Source organism: Varroa destructor, unplaced genomic scaffold, assembly GCF_002443255.2.
Source record: "Varroa destructor unplaced genomic scaffold, Vdes_3.0 BEIS01000004.1, whole genome shotgun sequence".
In the NCBI taxonomy this organism is placed as follows: Eukaryota; Metazoa; Arthropoda; class Arachnida; order Mesostigmata; family Varroidae; genus Varroa; species Varroa destructor.
The window spans coordinates 2,047,090-2,066,107 of record NW_019211457.1 but is presented as its reverse complement, the minus strand read 5'-3'; the positions used below and the strand labels follow the sequence as shown (position 1 = coordinate 2,066,107).

Below are 19,018 nucleotides of genomic sequence, written 5' to 3'. Positions count from 1 at the left end.
GGTCGGATGCCTGCTGTTCATACACAACAGACAACTTTCGTCAGCACCACCACGACGGCACTCCTTGCCTCGTACTACTTGGTCAGCAGCAGTATAACAGTAACATCATTTATAGACGACGTATGTGCAGAAAGATCCTTTAGTCGGAAGGGCCAATACTACTGTTTGCTGTGGTAAACGCCGACCTACACGCTGGTGCGAGAACGACACCCGTGTCTGCCGACTTGATGCAAGGGAACAGAAGGCAAGGGATTTAAAAAAAAATCCAAATGTGCGCAGATCGCTTTGCGATATTACCTACAGATTCATAAATAGTGCCGTAACTTATATGAAAGTTTTAGCGTGGCCGCGGCACCGCTGGTAGCGAAGTCGATGCGGGTTTTATTCACATGGGTGTCGTCTGCTTGAACCGCATTAAGCCGCCGCCGCCACCGCGGCCGCCGCCAGCGAGGTGCGTGTCCGGCTTCGGGACAGCTGATCGAGCCGGACTCGGCTGTAAGCCGTTTCGGCGTCGCTAAACAGCAGTGTTCGCGCGGAACTCCTTATTTTTCAATCGGGAAATCGCCGCGCCGTCCTGCAATTATACCATCCCCATAAAAAAAACTAGCTAATAAAGCTTCTAAACAAGATACACATATCACAGCGAGCTTCTGGCTCCACAGTCAGCAGTAGCAGCAATATCAAAGTAATATCTATTTGTCTTGTTTTTCCTTTTCAGCTCTCCTATGAGGGCAGAGAGATATGCCACAGTTGGTAAAGTCTGTGATTAATCCAACGATATAACAAGTAAGTAAAATTCTTTCCCAGGTCCGAGCTCGACCCCGCTGTACTCACTACCGCTTGCCTTCAACACCGTTCTTATTGTTCTTCCTGCAGATAGTTGCAGTGGTACGGGCGTGGACGATTGTTCCGAACGACGCCGTTGCCCAGCATCTCGCTGCGTGAGCGGCCGGCGGCGAGCTTCCGCCGCAGCTCCACTACCGGAACACAGTGGCACGAGTCGCCGGTGGACATGCGAACTCGCTCAACGCATTCATTGATACATACACACAGACACCCAGCAACACCCGCGTCAGCGGCGTAGTACTGTATTCTTGTCCTGGAAAGTGAACTACCTCTCGCGACTCTCAAGCCAGACGCCAGAGGCAGCCGTCATAGCCGCCGTTACAGCTGCTACGAGCGTTCAGCAAACAACGTTGTTGGTAACCACGTTTGTGAAAAAGGGAAAGAAAAAAAGTGTGCATTTGTTGCCAATGTGGATTTGTTTGTCTGTCTGTTTGTAACTTACAAATGTGGGGTTACTTAGCGACTCGTGCTGCTAATGCCGCTGCCTGCGATTTGCTGCGATTCGGCCAACAAGTGCTGGATGTGTTACTGTTGCCGTTATGCACCGATTGCTTCCCCATAAGCGTGGTTTTTGTTGTTTAGAAGTGGTGCTTTGATATCGATGCTGTGGACAAAGCTTCTTAGTGTGCTTTACTGTCTGCATAGTCAATCAGTACCTATTTGGCACTTAGTCGATTGGCCGGCCGGCCAGCCCGCCAGCGAGTCAGTGAACGCCGTGCCCAGTCAGGGCACTTGAGCGCGCGCCATATCAAGTACTGATTCGAGTAGCATTATCACCGCTGCTCAATAATCAACTATCTCTGAATTTTTCTTTAGCAAACTGGTCCATTGCTCAGTAGTATTCCTGTCTGTCTATCGGTTTGTCGCTACGTCCTGCAAAGAGACGTGAGGTAAAAGGGGCCGCTAACGAAGTTAGAGAGTGAATGGATAGACGCACCAGACGTGGCAAATGTCGGAGCCCTTGAAAAAAGTGAGTTCGTAACGGAAGACAGTCTCGGAGTGGGTGCGAAGTGTTTTGGAGTAACTGTTCTAAAGCTAGTGGTAATCGAGAAACGAAGTGTATTGTATAAAAAACAAAGTGTGGAAAAGAGAAGGCCTATTGGTTACTGAATGCGATTATTAATTGTATCAGCGAATTAGAACGAGCGATAACTGGTGCTAAGATTGTGTACTCTGTGCGTGTATCTGGAGTGAGGGAGTGTGTCTAACACGATGGCCGACCCCGCAGCGGTGGGAGCTCTAGATAAGGTGAATGGTAAGCCGGAGTCGAAAAATGGGCCCACTCCGACCGCTAATGCCGGGAAAGAACACACTGGAACGGCTATACTCAGCACCAGAAGAAGTTCTACAGCGCCGATTTCAGCTACGACAGAGGCTCCTGTGTCGAATCAGGCGCAAACCGCGACGAAAAATCTCCTTGATACAGCCTCTGGACGTCTCAGGGTAAGCGAACTTAATTACACAGTAGCTAGCTTTTACCAACTTTATCACGGATACGTGTGTTTCATCGTACCAACGTTTGTACATTTCTCTCGCCTAAGACTGCCACCCGCAAAACTCTCCCCCAGCCAACACGATCGTACCCCAACGGGAATATACTACCGTTCCGGTGATTTATTACCATGAGTATTTTATGAGCATGCAAGTGCTCTGCAAAATCGAATGGGGTCTTTCAACCGCCGAACTCTTACCGATACGATCACTGTCTCCTAACGGCAGTAGTACAGCAGGTTGCGTATGCTACCGTTTGTAAAGATTCGAATCAATGGTGTCAGAGTGCTGACGATGGTAGTCAAGAGCCACTACAATATTTGCTCAACTGGTCCCTGTGTCGTGTTGCTTCTCGCCATTTGTCCGTTGTACGATCCGGTTCGGAGCGTAATTGCTCTGCAAATCGAGGGCAAATCGCGTAGATCTGCCCCCCTTCCATGACTCCCACTCGTCCTCCCTGACTCGTGTTCGTTGGCTTGGTTGATTCGCTGTCGCCCTGCCGTTACTGCCACTGGTTTCGCTATAGCTCCCGTGATGGTGCCACGTGCATCGAGAGGATGCGGCGCCGGTCGGCGAACGCCAGCACGGTTGCCAGCGTCATAAGCTAGTCACGATTATGTCATTAAGCGTTGTGACGCACGCTGACGTTTGTATAGCTATCCTATTAACTTGCTGTTATTATCATTCTCAGTGTTTAGCTGTTCGTTCTGCTATAGTCAATGGCGAACAGTGATGGGACGCGATAAGCGTATGATAATATATACGGCGAGCTGCGCGCTTAGAGACAGACGCCAATGCGACCAACGAAAAAAATCCAAAGATATTTGGAAATGTTTCAAGTGGTATTTGGTTGAGCGTTGTTTTTTGTTATTGTGATTAGTAATAGTGATGTTATTACCACTGATATGATTCATTGCAACAACAGCAGCGCCAGCACGAAACTATAAAGAAGAACGTAGAAGCATGTGGGTAAAAAAGCCAATAATGTACAATTTTAAATTAAGTAAGCAAGCATGTATCAGGGCTGATCTGAGAGGTCAATATATTTGTCGCGTTTTCCAGTATTTTAATATGCGTACATGCGTATATGTCTGTTTTAAATGTTTACGCATTTGTACACGTTATAGTACATTAGCGTGGACTATGCTGGTGGCAGCCATGTTGCTGCTGACAATATTGACAATTACATATAATTGCTGAAAATTATATATATATATATATATATATATATGAGGTCGCACCGTGTTATCCATTGTTCAATTAACCCCAAAGCATTTTTTATCGGTTATTTATGGCCTGAACTCTGATGACTCCCTATCTGATGTTCTGATCGGCAAATACGTATAATGCCGCAAATTCTATCCAAAAACTTCTCTAAAACGAAATACCTATTGCGTTTGATTGTTTCCCGTCATTATCAGCTGAATTATGCCCCTGATCTCGTTTACACGTAGCATCTTCTTCAATCGTCCCATTCTACTAAATCACATTCTTAGCAGAGGCAAAACTTATTCCGGTACCATTCCTTCTATCTTTATTCGAAGTGCCTGTTATCGCTCTCTGTAATTAATAAACTACAAATCGTATTTCGCGAAGGACATCAACGAAAGAGGAACAGTACAAGTCGAGCGCCCATTTCATTTGTTACTTTCGTCGCTAAAGCCAGGCTTTAGGGTTTAGTTAGTAAAGGCTTTGTAAGTTAGTTCGATTAGAGCGGATGCACACCAAAAATGTCTCGTCATCTTTCAGCACAGCATTACTTATTCCGAAACTATTACTTGTAATTGGAAAACAGTGTTCATATTTGTTCGAATAAAAGCAAATAGGCTTAGCTGGTCTGTTCGCTGATCGGATGATCAGGGTAATGTTGTCAAATAGCACAGATAGAAGAAAAATGGCTTCTAACTGTAAAGAAAATATCTATGTGTATCGAAGCTGTTAGACTGACCAATCATGTTTAGGACATGGACGATCTGAAGCAAATGCTAATACCTTTTGCAAAACCTATACAAGCCAAAGAGTCTGGTGTTTAGGGGCCATTCTCACAGCCTTAATCTATTTACTCTAGGAAGAACGTTATAGAAAAATCAAACACGAATTTAGTAGTGCCTCTCGTTTTCCCACGGCTGGTCGCATGGGTCCCACGGGTCCGAAGAGCACATTTCGTTAAGGGTCCTGTCTAAGGGAAGGCACGATGACAGGGCGTCAGATTAACCGAGTTGAGTATCTCAACGGGGCCACCAGACACTCGACTAGGTACAATCAGGCTTTGAGCCTGGTACGGCAATAAGCACAAAGGCTATCGATCTACGTAAACTTGGCCATTTATCTGAATAAGGCTCCAAGCTCTAATCAGACGGGTGATTCAGTGGTGAATCAGTGGGTAGGTAGAGAATGAAATTATCATAAGAGGTACAAAATGTCCTAATGCTGTTAAATAGGGCGATGCAGATTTCGTTCATTGGGCTTGATCACTCTAATACAACTGCTAGCCCTGATAGTAACCTACAGCGAAACCAGAACGCTACTAAGGATTTGCGATATTTCTATCCATGCGTTTGCAGTGTTTATTATGCAATTAGGCTTAACACGTTTCCACTTGACTACAATTCATGAATACCTACATTGGATACCAGGTATTCGTAGGTACATATACAAATCTGTGATGCCTCATCAGTTCGATTGCGTTGCTCCGAAAGTAGGACTATACTGTCAAAGAAATGCTTCCGATGGTAACTTCCGTTCAAAAATGATAACACGAAAAAAATAGCGGCTATAACGACAACAACAGCCCAGTCAAAGAACTCATGAGTAAATCATGTGTGGTTTTTATGTCCAACGGTTAAGATTTTGCGCACTTCACTCGATTTTCTGCACATTAGCCTTCATATGTGCGCCGGCAGTTAATATCGTGTCTTCGGCTATATCCGATGCCAGAAATACGCCGTATATCACCTCAACTATCACGTTCAATCGCAGAAATTTGTAAGCACCACGTATCTAATCTGGCTACAGAATGTATGTTACGGCGAATCCTTCGGTAAAAGGTGCGCTCTTTCATTAACAACGTTGTCTTCACTGGTGCGTATACGAGGCTTGCTAATCCGAAGTTTGCGTCGGCAGTCGCTAATTTTCTGCGATGTACAGAATTATCCATCTCTTTAGATGAATTGTGTCATTTCGCTGGCGTTTCTGTGAGCTTGGAAATGTACTCTATTTCATTTTTCAATGAGCTTAACAAAAATAGTGCGCTACTATTATTAGGGTAGAAGTTTCGAAGCAAGAAATGCATTTTCATATATATGACGTGCATGTTTGGCTTCACAGGTGCACAGGAAAAAACACGTTTGTTATTTAGTGTACATGTCTTACTGACATTTGCTTTGTATTCTCGGACTATTGCTATGCTGTGTATCTAAAAATTGGCCTGAAGAAGTTGTATTAACTCTAGATTTTTGTATATATTGTGCATTTACAGATACGGTTGTTAAGCACGCGTAGATTATCCGAGCATTGGTAAATTGTTTAAAGTTGTTAAAGGTTTACGTATGGCAGTCAACACTGACGATAATCTGTCTGTAAGCCTACCCGACGAGGCTTCCAGTCAGCAGGTCAATCAGATTTTCAAGTAAAATCTCAAATTCCCCTTTTTTTTCTACGAAGTGTGATGTCCGAATCAATGATATGTTTGTAGCGAGTTCAAACCCGTTGCTTGGCTCGTCCTTAGACCTTCGCTATCCTGATACAAGCCGATATATATATATATATATATATATATATAGACAAAGCTAAAATCAAGAAACTAACAGTGACAAAAAACGGTGTTTTTTAAACGTCTATAGCCATATTTTAACTCGTGGTGTAGACGCCCTAGAGGATCGAGCGAGTTGGTTTTTTATGTTCAGTTAGGGTGTTCAGAGACGATTCTCCAAGCCAGAAAATTGATTCTATTTTATGGATTGACTGTATATAGTCTTTTTTTGGGGACTTCAATGACTTTTCCTTAAATTAAATCTTCAATCAAAAAGAATAGATACTGTTGCACAAATAGGATGACGCAGGACAATTTCTCATATAACCCCCATTAAAAGGTGCAATTTCAAGAAGTCGCTTATTGACTCTCTTTCTTCTTTTCTACAATCCCTTATAGTATAGTCATCTGCTTAATCTGGTCCGTAACGAACGGTTGGCTATTCTGTAGCTGCCGATCTTGAAGATGTAGCCTAGCGTATGTGCAGCTGGCATTTTATGTCAGTTTAATTACGGCACAAATCCCTTCACATCAATGTTATATTTATCTTGAAATGACTATACGTAGAAAGACTACGCGAAACGGCATTTTGTCATTATGGTAAAGCCCTCGATGGACGCCTACGCATTTACTGTTCCTCGTAGGAGGTGCGAAGAAGGCGGTCCAATGCTGACGCTGCTTTCCTGGGCTATATGAGTTGTGAGCTGGGGTGCTTGAGCCTGTCGTATGCTTCTTTGTGACATCAACTCTGTGAAAAATTAAATGGAGAAAAATACTTCATACATTATACATATTGATGATAAAAATAGTGGTGCTGATGTTGATGGTTGCTATTAGTTGGTAACACTTTTAATTGCGGATTGGTGGAGCAAAGGGTGGATAAAGTGACCCTAAAATTACCGTTGTCCTTTTCCGAACTGCTCGAAGTTTCGTTAGCTGTGGGCTATACGGGAAGGTGTTTGAAAAAGAATTTTTGGAACTCTACTGATGACTTATGCTTTGAGGTCAGCCGCAAAGATTACCATTATTATATGTAAATCGTTGTTACTAACGGTTTAGAAAAGCTGCAAGGCTTGTCTCATGGGCTACTGGGATAGGTCAACAACCGTGCACTAGAGCAAAAATAAACCAAGCCACTATTGTAGAAAAAAAATATACGAAGTCGGGTTAACTGGTTAAAAACGTGCATAATAACACGCAAAATCGATCCACAGATATCGAGTGTGCACTAGAAATTATGCAGAAGTACTTGTGCCTCAGCAATTGAGGGTATCAATGGTGCCTCTAATACCAACGGCAATAACAATGATAGTCTTTAACCGAATAGGATGTTACAGCTGTCCTATGTCCCAGCAAAGACTGCGTTTTCGAACTAAAAGAACGTTTTCTTGGCCAATGTTATAATGTCTATCGGCTCACATAGCTGGTTATCGATGAGGAGGAAAACAGTTACGGGACTACGCAGATTATCGTATGCCCTGTTCCCCTTCGTAGCGCCCGTTTCCTCAGAGCCTATTCGTCCTCGCTGCTACCTTCTCCCAAAGGCCGGTACTCGTGATGATCTGGGCAAATAGGTGATTTGCCAATAAATATTGCTTTGGCGATGCTGAGGGTGTATATCGACTGGTTGGTTATTTGTTTAGGCACCGCAGCTTTCACATGGGTCATCGGACTAATCACAAGTGTATTAAGCGGCAGAGATGGCGGCGCCAAAAAGGAAGGAAAAAACAAACGTCAATTTAAATGTTTATAATGCGAGTCTGTGCGAATGGCTTTGCTGAAGCGAAGCGCGCCTGTCGGCTATTTCCAGTGCCAATTTTTACATTTGTCTTAATGGAGACATTTTTCATTTTGAACGTAAGGACACTTGTTTTAATGTCTAGGGTTGGTTTATAGTTTCTTTATTTTGCGTTTTGGTCTGCATAGGAACTGCGGCAGACATGACAAAATAGTGGTCTATGTCGCTTCGATTTGCGTTTGTGTCAAAGTTTCGTCTAACTACCGTAATTAATTGTATGTCCAGTTACCGGAATGATGACCAAGATTAGTGAATTCAATTAGTACCACAGCAATCTCACATTCTTAATTTGGTAGATGGTCGTAATAAAGCGATCTGATCCAGAATAAATTTGATGGGCTGCAACTACCCAGAGTGAGGTGTTTGTTATTGAACGGGTCGATCGAACACGAGTTTCGCAACGCTATTGGGTCGGTAATTCGACCCCTTGATCTATTAGTTAGAATGAATCTATTTCAGCCGGGCGTCTTCCAGGACCATAATCACTCGCATTCGTTGTGTGAGTCGTTTTTCGGTGTGCTAGAAAGGACACAGGACAGTCGTGTATTCCTTACTGCGGTTGTCTATGTGGACTGCTTTCATAAAGATTGTGTTTGTGAAGCTGAAATTTAGCCATATCTAATATGAGTTCTATCGAGCGCAATTAACTGCATAGTTTAAAAGCGTTCTGTGCTTCATTGTTTGCTAGAACTGTTTTATACTATTGTTGCGGGCAATATTGACTACGGGCGCCTTCACCACGTCTACGGATTATCTCTACGAAACATAAGCACAAATGCCGGTTATCTGAGTACTCTTACTGTACGAACTTCATCCCCAGTGAGGCGAGCACTAGTACAATGTTATCGTAATATAAGAACATACCTTAAGAAAGGACCAAACAGATAGGTCGAATAAGGAAACCTTACAGAATACCTTAACCATTATTAAATTGACTCCTTTCTTGTGCAGATACCTTAAAGACAAAATCCACACCAAAAAACCGATGAGATTAAAAAGTTTGAAAGCTCCAATTGAGCGAGAACGTTTCCTGTAGTTTGTGTCAGTCAAGAGCGCACCGTTATAAACTGTGCATTAGCGAAAACGGTGATAATTTAGTTTCTTCTTTATGTAGATTTATTTACGCTTTGATTATAAACATAAACATTGGAGTTATGATCGTTCATATTATCTATCTATAATATCTATGTGGATTATGAAAAGCCTACCTTTTACCCGGGGTTAGATTTCCTAATAGAGGTAACATTTAAGCTATCAGTGCCAGTTCAATACCTAATTGTTCACAGAATGTTTTTTAACAAATCATAATAATATTGACAATAGTAAAACAATAATTATCATTATCTCAATTGCCATTACTACTACGGGCTACTTCACGATTACCGTTTCTAGCAGCGCTATGGTGCTACAAAGTTAGCGCAGTCTTACCTTGTGGTCGGAAATTTCTGGTCTGCTGCGGAACAGAACTTTGCGTTCTTTCAGTCTTTTTATGTTAATGTTTGTTTTATTATGAAAGAACTCGGTTCTGTTTTATATGATAGATCCATTCTTGGTAGCGTAAGAGGCGAAAAAAACAAAACGAAGGAAAGGGCAAATTTTTACGGCCAATGTTTACGACTCTGAAACGATTCGTCTCTGAGAATATTGTTGGTATGACATTGAAAGCAGGAAGGTGCTTGTGGATTGTTTCATCCCGTTGTCACCCCATACATTAAACTAATGGGCTTGATATTAGTGGATTCATAAAATCTCTTTTTAATGGCTTTCTGTTGGATACGCTTGATCATGTTTGTTTAAACGTACGTAATCAACAAACAGTGCTGCGGATCAACCAGGTTAATCACACTGAAGGCCCAGAATAACTCGTTACTACGGCTCATCTCAAGCAGGATCTCGCTAACTTCGCGATGACAAGCATATAAATCAACTAGAAAAATTCTAAGCGTATCGTGTTTACACCCAAAGTGATCTATAAACGGCACTTAATTGAGCTGAAAGCAGAGCCAGTTATGAAAAAAGCGGGTCAGCTTATATAGTAGGTAATAGAAAAATTTTCGCGTTTCCACAACGCGTTGCCGTATACGTTTAGCACTGGGATATTCAGGATATAATTATTTTGCGGCATAATTTTTTGGCCCTCCTCCTATGTCATAGTATAGAATAAATACCAGTGATACCAATAATATTGTATTGTACATTAACACGCGATTTTGTGCACACTTTGCAAAATAAATAACTGAATACGACCATTTGCAACACTTTCATACGCCCAGGTACCTGATAAGCAACTTTCTCAAAGCAAAGCGGTACCGTTTCAATAATGGAATCTCTGTTTTATCGTATACCTTTACAGATGAGCTCTGCTTGCATGGCCATACAGAGTTCTGGATTATGTCCTATTTCTCAGATTTGATTAGTCGGCGAAGTCGGTCTTGAATCGGCTTTTTACGTTCCCAGGAATGGGTAACGTCTCTAGCGTAAAACAGAATCCGAGTTGTCCTATAGTAAAACGAACATCACATAAAAAAGCAAAAGTTTTTCTATTAATATGCCGCAGCAAACTGGACCGGTCACAAACAGCTTATCTGAAGATGGCGCCGGGTCTATCCTTGCACCACAGTTGCCTTTATCTTGTGTTTCACTAGTTCGATTCTGATCTAGCCTAATATTTTTTTGCGAGAAATGCCTCTTCAGTCTGTGACAATCGCTTTAGAGTGTTATTGTTCAAGCGAGAGAAGGTGCGAGCAGTAGCAATTTGAATTCTTTCCGAATTCTTCTATCCTATACGTATATATTACATAATATAATGTGCTATCAGTTTTGTGACCTTATATACGAAGTAGATTAGCTCATAGTACTCGGAATGCCCCAACAAGGAAACGTGTTCCGTCGATAAGTTCGAATTCTCTTTACATAATCTTTACATAAATCTTTACATAAAAAATAGCCATGGTAGCAAGAAACATATATGGAAATAGCTATAGACATTTACGAGTCACACGGAAACTTGTAGGGAGGGCAGTAACAACGCACTGATTTTAGTAAAGCTTGTATCTTCATCCGACGTTATTACTGCCACCTGGCGGTTATTTTTGTAATTATTTTTCATATTATTTCATTTATGTATATCGCCAGTTTCATCGAAGGGCACGCAGCGACGCAGACAGGGTGGAAAAACGTCAACCGAAAGATATAGCCAGAAAGGTGAAAATGCTGCGGCACAGTTGAGACAGTATTTGTATTAACTGGGAACTTGTCTTTAGACTTACATTTTCCACTACCGTAATTCTACTTGTGCCTTTCGTTTCATATATGTAAAGCGAACTATATTCATGGGTTTCTGATGGCAGGAATTGTCGACTGCATAGAATTATGCGTACCCAACGACCACTCAATGGACAAATATTTTTCCAGTATCAATCGTCCTCTACGTTGCTAACACCACGTCATGTAGCGCTTGTCGTTTAACAATAAGTGGGGCATTTTTTGGCCACCCGTCGTACTGGTAATGTTTTTTCAAACATTTCGCTAACGAAACGAAGTCGTGCGAGAGAACTATTGCGACATAATAATATTGTGTTTCGCCTGCTAACCCGTTTCGTCCCGTAGATGGTGGCGGTGCGGCGCAGGGGGGTCAGGTTGTAGTATTTTCTCGTTTCCGATTCTGTGAAACAGAAAGCAAACGTATAGCCAGTGCTTGGCCGGGGCCATGTGAGGACAAATGGGGAAAAAGAAATTTCCTTTTTTTTTATATACCTGCGGGAAATTTGATAAAACGTCGCACTAACTACTTTGTTGTATTGAAAAAATGAGCGACTTTCATCTGAATCCAATTGTAGTATATAATGTTATTAAACTGGAAAATCCGATTTATAAAGACTGCCTGTAGAAACGTCTGAAGCGTTTGTATCACTGTCATCACTGCTTGCTCACTATATGCGAAATCACCTATTGCTACTTACCTAATAAAAATAGGAGTACTAGTAATTATCAACGGTAGAAATAATAATATAACTGAAACAATATTTTGCAACCAAGTATCAAAATATACAGTAAAAGTCACGAGGTTTGATTATCGAAAACTTCTTAGTTATTGAATTTTTGTTCATTTGTCACTAAGTAACTAAGTAAGTAAACTAAGTAAGTTGCATTCAACAAAATTTCCGACAGTTTGAACCAAATTCGTTAAATAAATCAAATTTATTTCGTCACCCCTATAATTCATTTAGTTTACGACTCTGTTCAGATACAGCCGTCGTTAGGCGCGTTCATAGTACAAACGTTAACAACGATTGGATGACTCGTAAATAATAAAGTCTGATTTTTTGAGTGTTTGGGGACTGCTGTTGTCCATGGAGCTCACAGATTACTAATACAAGTCTCGCTGATGCACCCTACGGTAAGAGAGCCCCTTTCGTGATTAAAGTTGAATATCATCAACTTAACTGATAGGCCTGCTGATAAACTTTTTAGTCAGTGCTTCTTTTAGCTGAATAGAATTACTTCTATTGATTTTCGGGTGCCGTTCCCGTCGAAGGCTCCCCTTCTTCCGCTCAGAGCGCGTCTGGCAAGAATAAGTTTGTTGAGATTCCGATGCATGGCAGAGGGGCGGTCTAAATGCACCACATTTAGACCGCCCACCACACACCACATTTAGACGGCGATTTATTTTCTCTTTGTCATGAATGAGGAATGAACATGAATAATTAAGGCTCGTAGCCTGATTTAGGTCGTGTACATCGCCGATAAATAAATATGAATGAAATCCCTACTTTGAATATTTATTTCAATAACGTAACGAGGTTATTAAGCACTTCGGGTGTGACGATTAATCTCAGCATGGGATAAGCTATCTAGCAGAAACCTATGAAGTACCTTAATAAAATTGGACATGAAACAGGACGTCTGACTCAGTATTAGAGGTTGAGTAGTTGTTGTATCATATATAGTACAGCATCGTAGTAGTAGCACATTGTATTTTAGAAATTCGAGGAGGTTTCTTTTACGTTTTTGCATTTCGAACGGTGCTTTCCTTTCTGTCGTGTTCAGTTAAAAAAGTAGAAATTCGCATGCGTTTATCCATCTAATATCATCCATCTGCCCTAGCTGGTCTTTCGCCTTTTTTTGGTCCTGTTGTCATTTGAATCAGGCGATTTGCTGCCATTTCCTCATTCAGTTATCGAACATAAGATATTTAACACCCTATCGCATTAATACTCTCGCGTATGGCAAAATTAACTTGGACGCCACTAATTTAGCATTAATTGCCCATCACGTGCTGTTTGTGATTGATTTGTGTATCAAGACTTCCATTCCTTCCTTAGTTGGCAACTTTGGGCAAAACCTGTCAAGAGGTTTGAAAATGAACGCAAAAGGCACAGATAACACCAGTTTAAACGTGTCTGGCCATCTATTAAGCGTTACGCGAGTCAGTCGCTGACGAGAGAAGCCTACCTAGAATCTTAATGACAGCTGCCGTAAATATTGTCGTAGCTAAAGGCTTGTTTGTGTTCGGGAATATGCTCTAGTCCCTTTTCCGCCTCTGCCATTCTGTTCTTCCTTGCCTTAGCTAAGTCCAGCTACCCCTTCTTATTCAACGCCTCATTGCAGGTCCAGGATAAACTGGTAATAGATCGGCATTTTTTAGAAGGAGGAAAAGAGGGCCAGCGATGGGTAGTATTGCGGAAGTATCAAAAAAGAGAAAGCCAGAATGCAATATAATTTTGCCTTACGCCATGTTTCGACCCTATGCCAAGCTAGTCGGCAAGTCGTCCTTACCAGACCAATCCAAGCTGCGCAGGTTCATAGAGAGGATTACAGGAACGTTTTTCGTCGCCGTTTCGACAAAAACATGGCATCGTATTATTATGTCGAATTGTTTTGAACGAACACTTCGTAGACGAGGCCCTTTGAAGCTATATGGCGCCGGAATGTCTACAACAAGACGACAAGGTGACGGAACAACGAATAGCTGAGAGGCCATCGTAGTTCGGCGATGTTATTGCCTCTCGGTTCGTTGGATTCGGTCCGTTTAGTGGATGGGTCGGCCGGCAGGCAGGTAAGTGGATGTGGATACTGATGTATCGTCCTTTTGGATGACGGGACATATAAACTCTTGGTCCCATCGCAAGGGGGAAGACAGAGACGATGGCAATAATGTAGGTTGCTAGAAGCGACCGAGCTATGACGCCGGTCCGCTGCGTTTCTGCCACACTGCTTATTGTTGTACCAGCCCAAGACCTGATCACGCTCAACTTAGATAAGCAATTACAGACGAATAATTAGTGTAGAATAAGCACTTCGCTAGGGTCGTCCATTCATTTGTAGAAATTTGTTTTCGTCGCACCCTTTGTTTCAAGCTGAGTCGGCCGACTCTCTAAACGTATTTTCGAATATTTTACAGAAATGTTTTTTTAGGTGAATTTTTTTCCCGCACAGTGAATCTGCAGCGTTTGGTGCATTCACTATCGTCCCAGCGGAGCAAGACCATTGTGGGGAATAGAAAATAGGGAAGCTCGACAATTATCTCGGAAGCAAGCTGACGGGGCTGAGTGACATCTAAACACTCATAAAGCTCAGATCGATAGTCATAAGCCTAACGAGAATCAAAATTCAGTTCTTAGAAACGGGAGTATTCAAGGAACTATATAGCCGTTAAATAAGTAAGCTGGTCAGCATGTACGCCGCTGAATCTGAACTACGCTGCGGAGGCTATGGTGATCTTAGAAAGGTTTTATTAGTAGTCTTGTGGCGAACAAAGACTCGGTTATAACAGAAAAAGTCTCATGCACCAGGACGAGTTCAGTTACTTCTGTGATTAACCCAATTCAAGACTGATCCGATATTTAGCGGGGTAGTGTTTTGTGTTTCAGCCGCGGTGCTATGCCTATTGGAGTTTGAGGTTATGGGGGTGCTGATCGGAAAGTAGCTTTGCTTCATGAGCTCCATCATTCGAGTAGATCCGGAAGAAAAAATGTAAAGGTCTCCTAGGGAACGTGATAAGGACAGGACAGCTATGTAGAGATACGTCTTCTCACAGCTAGCAGTTATTATGGATCTTTATTTAGAGTGATTTGATCTGAAACCTCTTATCAGCAAGATCCCTTTGGTTGAATTCTACCTGCTAGGTGAAGTTTTGCACCGTAACTGTCCCCAACTTACCCGTAATATTTATGCAAATTAGTGCGACCTGTAGTGAATATGCACTTTTATAGAAAGCAGACGGCGCAAGATTGGGATATTTATCGCCTTCGTGGGTCGGCCATTTCCCAGCCGTCCATATGCGACAGGCTATTGTTATTCTGTGTCAAGGAGTGTTTATGTTTAGCAAATATCTATTCGCCTACCTTTGATTTGTCAGTGCTTCATGTATTACTGGGCCATCCGCAAATAGTAAGGCTACGTACTAGGCTTCTGCTGTTATTGCGACGCCGTCACATGCAGGAGAGCAAGCTAAAGGGTCAACTAATAAAGACGACAGTATGTTTTGCGTTGCCCGGTAACAGTACGTAGGTACGCAGCTTACATAGAGCTGCAAATGGAAATGAATTAGAAACCGCTTATTGATCATCATTCAGCCTCAGTTCGATATATATATGTGGTACTTTGATATGTCCACTGGATTACTGATTCTTAGATAACACTTACTTGAACGTAGCGTTCCATTGTATAGAGCCAGTGCATTAGCGTAGTCTTTCCTTCCGCAGCACCGCAAGAAATTACCTGTTTTTCTCTCGTCGCGCCATAGTATAACAGGTCGATTTGGCGAAGCTGATAGTCACTGCACAGCATCCATGCCGCCTCTATACCATGATAGGGATTCAGAATTCTACACATACCAGATTGCACCAAAAGCTCAACAAATTTTCGTTGCAACACGTTTATCGATGGCACGAAAACTAGATTAGTATCTCAATGATGTGCATAAATCTTCGCATGCTCAAAACGCCCCTGAATTATCCATATTGATCATAATTCTTCAACGCTCTGTCTCCCTATAGGATTTGATTTAAACCGTTATCACACTATCTGTGTTTTGCCTATCTTCTTCCATTAATGGTCGACTCATCCTCATTGGAATCCTGTTCCGTATGAAGTTCCACTGAACCCACGCAAGAACGAATTTTTGTCAAGGCTCAAGAGTGACGTTTCAAATCCGGCATTACCTCACAACTCGACGCTGTCTCGGCTAAACGGCTTCAATATGCAAATGTTTATGGCTTATGTAAAGAATTTACACAAAAACAGCCTTCTTAGACCCCCACCAATGTAGCTTGCAAATATGGCGCTTAATATTTGCTGACGACTGTGTGTTACATGATATAATGGTATCCTACTTCTATATGTTATTGTACTTTATTCCGTGACGAAATGAGTACTCGTGCGACCACCCATAACCCCCTCAGAAGTAGGTACCTTTTTTCTGGCTTGCATCATCGCTACTGTAAATTTTCGAAAGCGCGTGAAATAGCTGCAGTCAAAATCACGGGGACAGGCACGGAAAGCTGCAGGAAAAGTAACGATATAACGGGTTTATACATACATGTGGCAAAATACGACGTTCCCATATATGACAACAGGTTTTTTTTGTGTTGGTTAGCTATTGCCTATGCTGTATTGAATGCCAACGTACAAAATTGGCAATAGTACACAAAGTGTTACGTCGTATTTGGCGGGCCTACCTGCGTGAGAAAGCCGTCTGATGTAACGGTTGTAGCGTGGTGAATGTTCAAGGCTGCAATCGCTTCGAATGATCGCCTCAAAGTTGTAGGAGTTGGGGGTCGCACGTCCGTGAGACCTGATTCAGGTGGGGGGAAAGACTCAATCAAAGCCGTGAAAAGTTTTCATGAAGCTTATTCCCCGATTTTATTTAGGGTTATTGAAGTTTAGTTTCAGAAGCCGTTCGCTGCTGAATGGGCAAAGTACCATTACTAGTCCAGAATATTGCTTCCTTCTAGTTGGAGACCTTTCCAACAATGATGTCATCGTAATATTTGAGTTGGGCGAGAAAGGAAGCCGCAACTACTTTACCTATATATACATATTGAAACAAATATTGGTCGGCTGAAGCTGCGATTGAAGCGTTTGTTTTTTTTTAATTAAAAAAATATTACTAAATAAGCGTTATATTTATCAATTTTTTTTAGTATTACCACAGTTGCACTTTTGTGACTTTTGCGACACATTTTGGCGCTTCTTTTAATTTGTACATTATTGTTACATGTGATCCACTTCCCATCAGCCGTGATCACTCGCTTTTTTTTTGCTATTCAGTAATACAAGTGACTACAAATACAATTGAGAGAACTTCGCCAAGTTTGTTCGCAGTTGTTCGACCATAGATAGGAGTTTTTCTTATGAGGCTGGAAAGAATTTATGCCTTCAGCGTGATAGAATTGTATGATAAAGTGAATTTTTGCAAAAATAAAACGATTCCGACACGTCTACTGCTGTCAGATTGTAACACTGAAGTGAGCATTGATACCACGCAACTTACATTACTTGAAATTAGCCTTAAAAGTTACTCAGCTACGAAAACACTCAATTTGTTTTTGATAATCCAAAATGTCTATAACGAATAATGGCTACACGGGTCATTCATATCATTTTATTAACTGACATGAGGATATCCTGTAGTGCGTTTATGTAGTAGCGTTGTAGGTATATAGAAATAATAATAGGACGTGTACTTCCTATTATAGATAATTTGTAGGCTCCTTTTGCTTTATAGTACGTGCGAATCGCACCCCCGGGAAGCGTGTCTGCGGGCGGGTCCGTAAGCGTCACCCTGACTCTCTATTTGACATGTGAGCATAAATTAATTCGCTTGTATGAACTTACATTACGTCTCATACTGGATACCATTAAATAGCGTTTAACGTTTATGAGGTAGTCATCATTTTTTGCGAGTAGCGTACAATTTAAGCGTACGTGTATCGTCCATCGGTGCTCAAGCCAACATTAACTGACATTGGCCTTTCCGCTAGGGCACATACGGACAAAAGTTCTGCGTGTCGATCAATCGCACTTGCATTTGCAGTGGCGAGGAGCATCAATTGAGTTGTTGAGACGTGACATTGTCCAACAAGACTATTCGATAAGACGTGCACTTTAAACCTACCGCAAGTTCTGCTGGGTAAGTGCTTCCGTTACGTTGCCGGCTGAGGGTAGATTGTCATTCTATTAATACGTACGACGCAAACGTATCACACCAACCTTTTTCCTTCTCTACACGGAAATCCTTACACATATAGATGTAAATCACGATTAGTTGGCCTCGAGCGAAGTCCCCATCGACCAAAGTCGTATGTCCGGAAGGACAAATCAAAACGTTTTCTTTAATTAGTTCTATGTCGCAAGGGCTGTCCAGTCAGGATACTTTTAGGACGTTTACGTGATTAGACTTGTGCATGTTTCCAGAATGGAACGCTGCACGCAACGTTCATACGATCGATGTTCTGACTTAAATAAAACACATCTCTTTCGTTGCAACGTTCGATAACTATCGGCAAATGGAATAGCTCAACCGCTATTATTTATGTGCATTTAGTAGATAAGTTATTGCGTGCTTACGGAGCTGCGGAAAGCTCGCAAGCAGGGCCGTACGTGCAAAGGCTCTCCTACGTATTTTTAAACGGGAAAAAATGCATATTACTCTCGGAACAAATTTGCGACATATTTCGATTCGACACACAAGGCCCGAGAAATTTGGAAGGCTACGGTTTTTGAGAGCTTAAAGGACAAATCTACACGTCTTACTGAAGTACCAGTAGCATCAAATTTCTAGGTTTTTCAAAAACATACTACCAATTTTTTTAGGTTTACTTGTTGCTAGAGTAAATTCTAACCGATTTCCGATGTTTGTTGCAATCAATTAATTTGTAGATAGGCGAGTATACTTTGAGGCGTTGTGCCGTCCTTCATTAAGGCAACAGTGTTTACCATGTTCCTTTTCGGCATAATAAAGCAGCAATACGTTCAACATGTACGCTAAAGTCATACAAACTATTATAAGTTTCGATTCAGCACCGTCTTCCTTGGAATTAATAGAACAGCTAAAATTCTTAGAACATTTTAGACTTTTTGCATATTTGAAATAAGCCAGCTTCCTGAAAAATGACTGCCTGATATAT

At 41.8% G+C, this 19,018-nt stretch overlaps 1 protein-coding gene across 2 annotated transcripts in view; it reads left to right on the top strand.

The window, feature by feature from the left end:
• The first annotated feature begins 484 nt into the window (after nt 1-484).
• The window catches only part of AhcyL1 (Adenosylhomocysteinase like 1), a 173,461-nt gene continuing 154,927 nt past the window's right edge, over nt 485-19,018 (top strand). Inside the window, exons 1-2 of one of the 2 annotated variants that reach the window (XM_022803693.2) lie at nt 485-685; nt 808-2,289. In XM_022803693.2, coding sequence (XP_022659428.1) covers nt 2,059-2,289 — 231 coding nt within the window. In that variant the 5' untranslated portion in view covers nt 485-685; nt 808-2,058. Of the gene's footprint in view, nt 787-807; nt 2,290-19,018 lie in introns of both variants that reach the window. The other variant, XM_022803694.2, reaches the window with a different exon arrangement.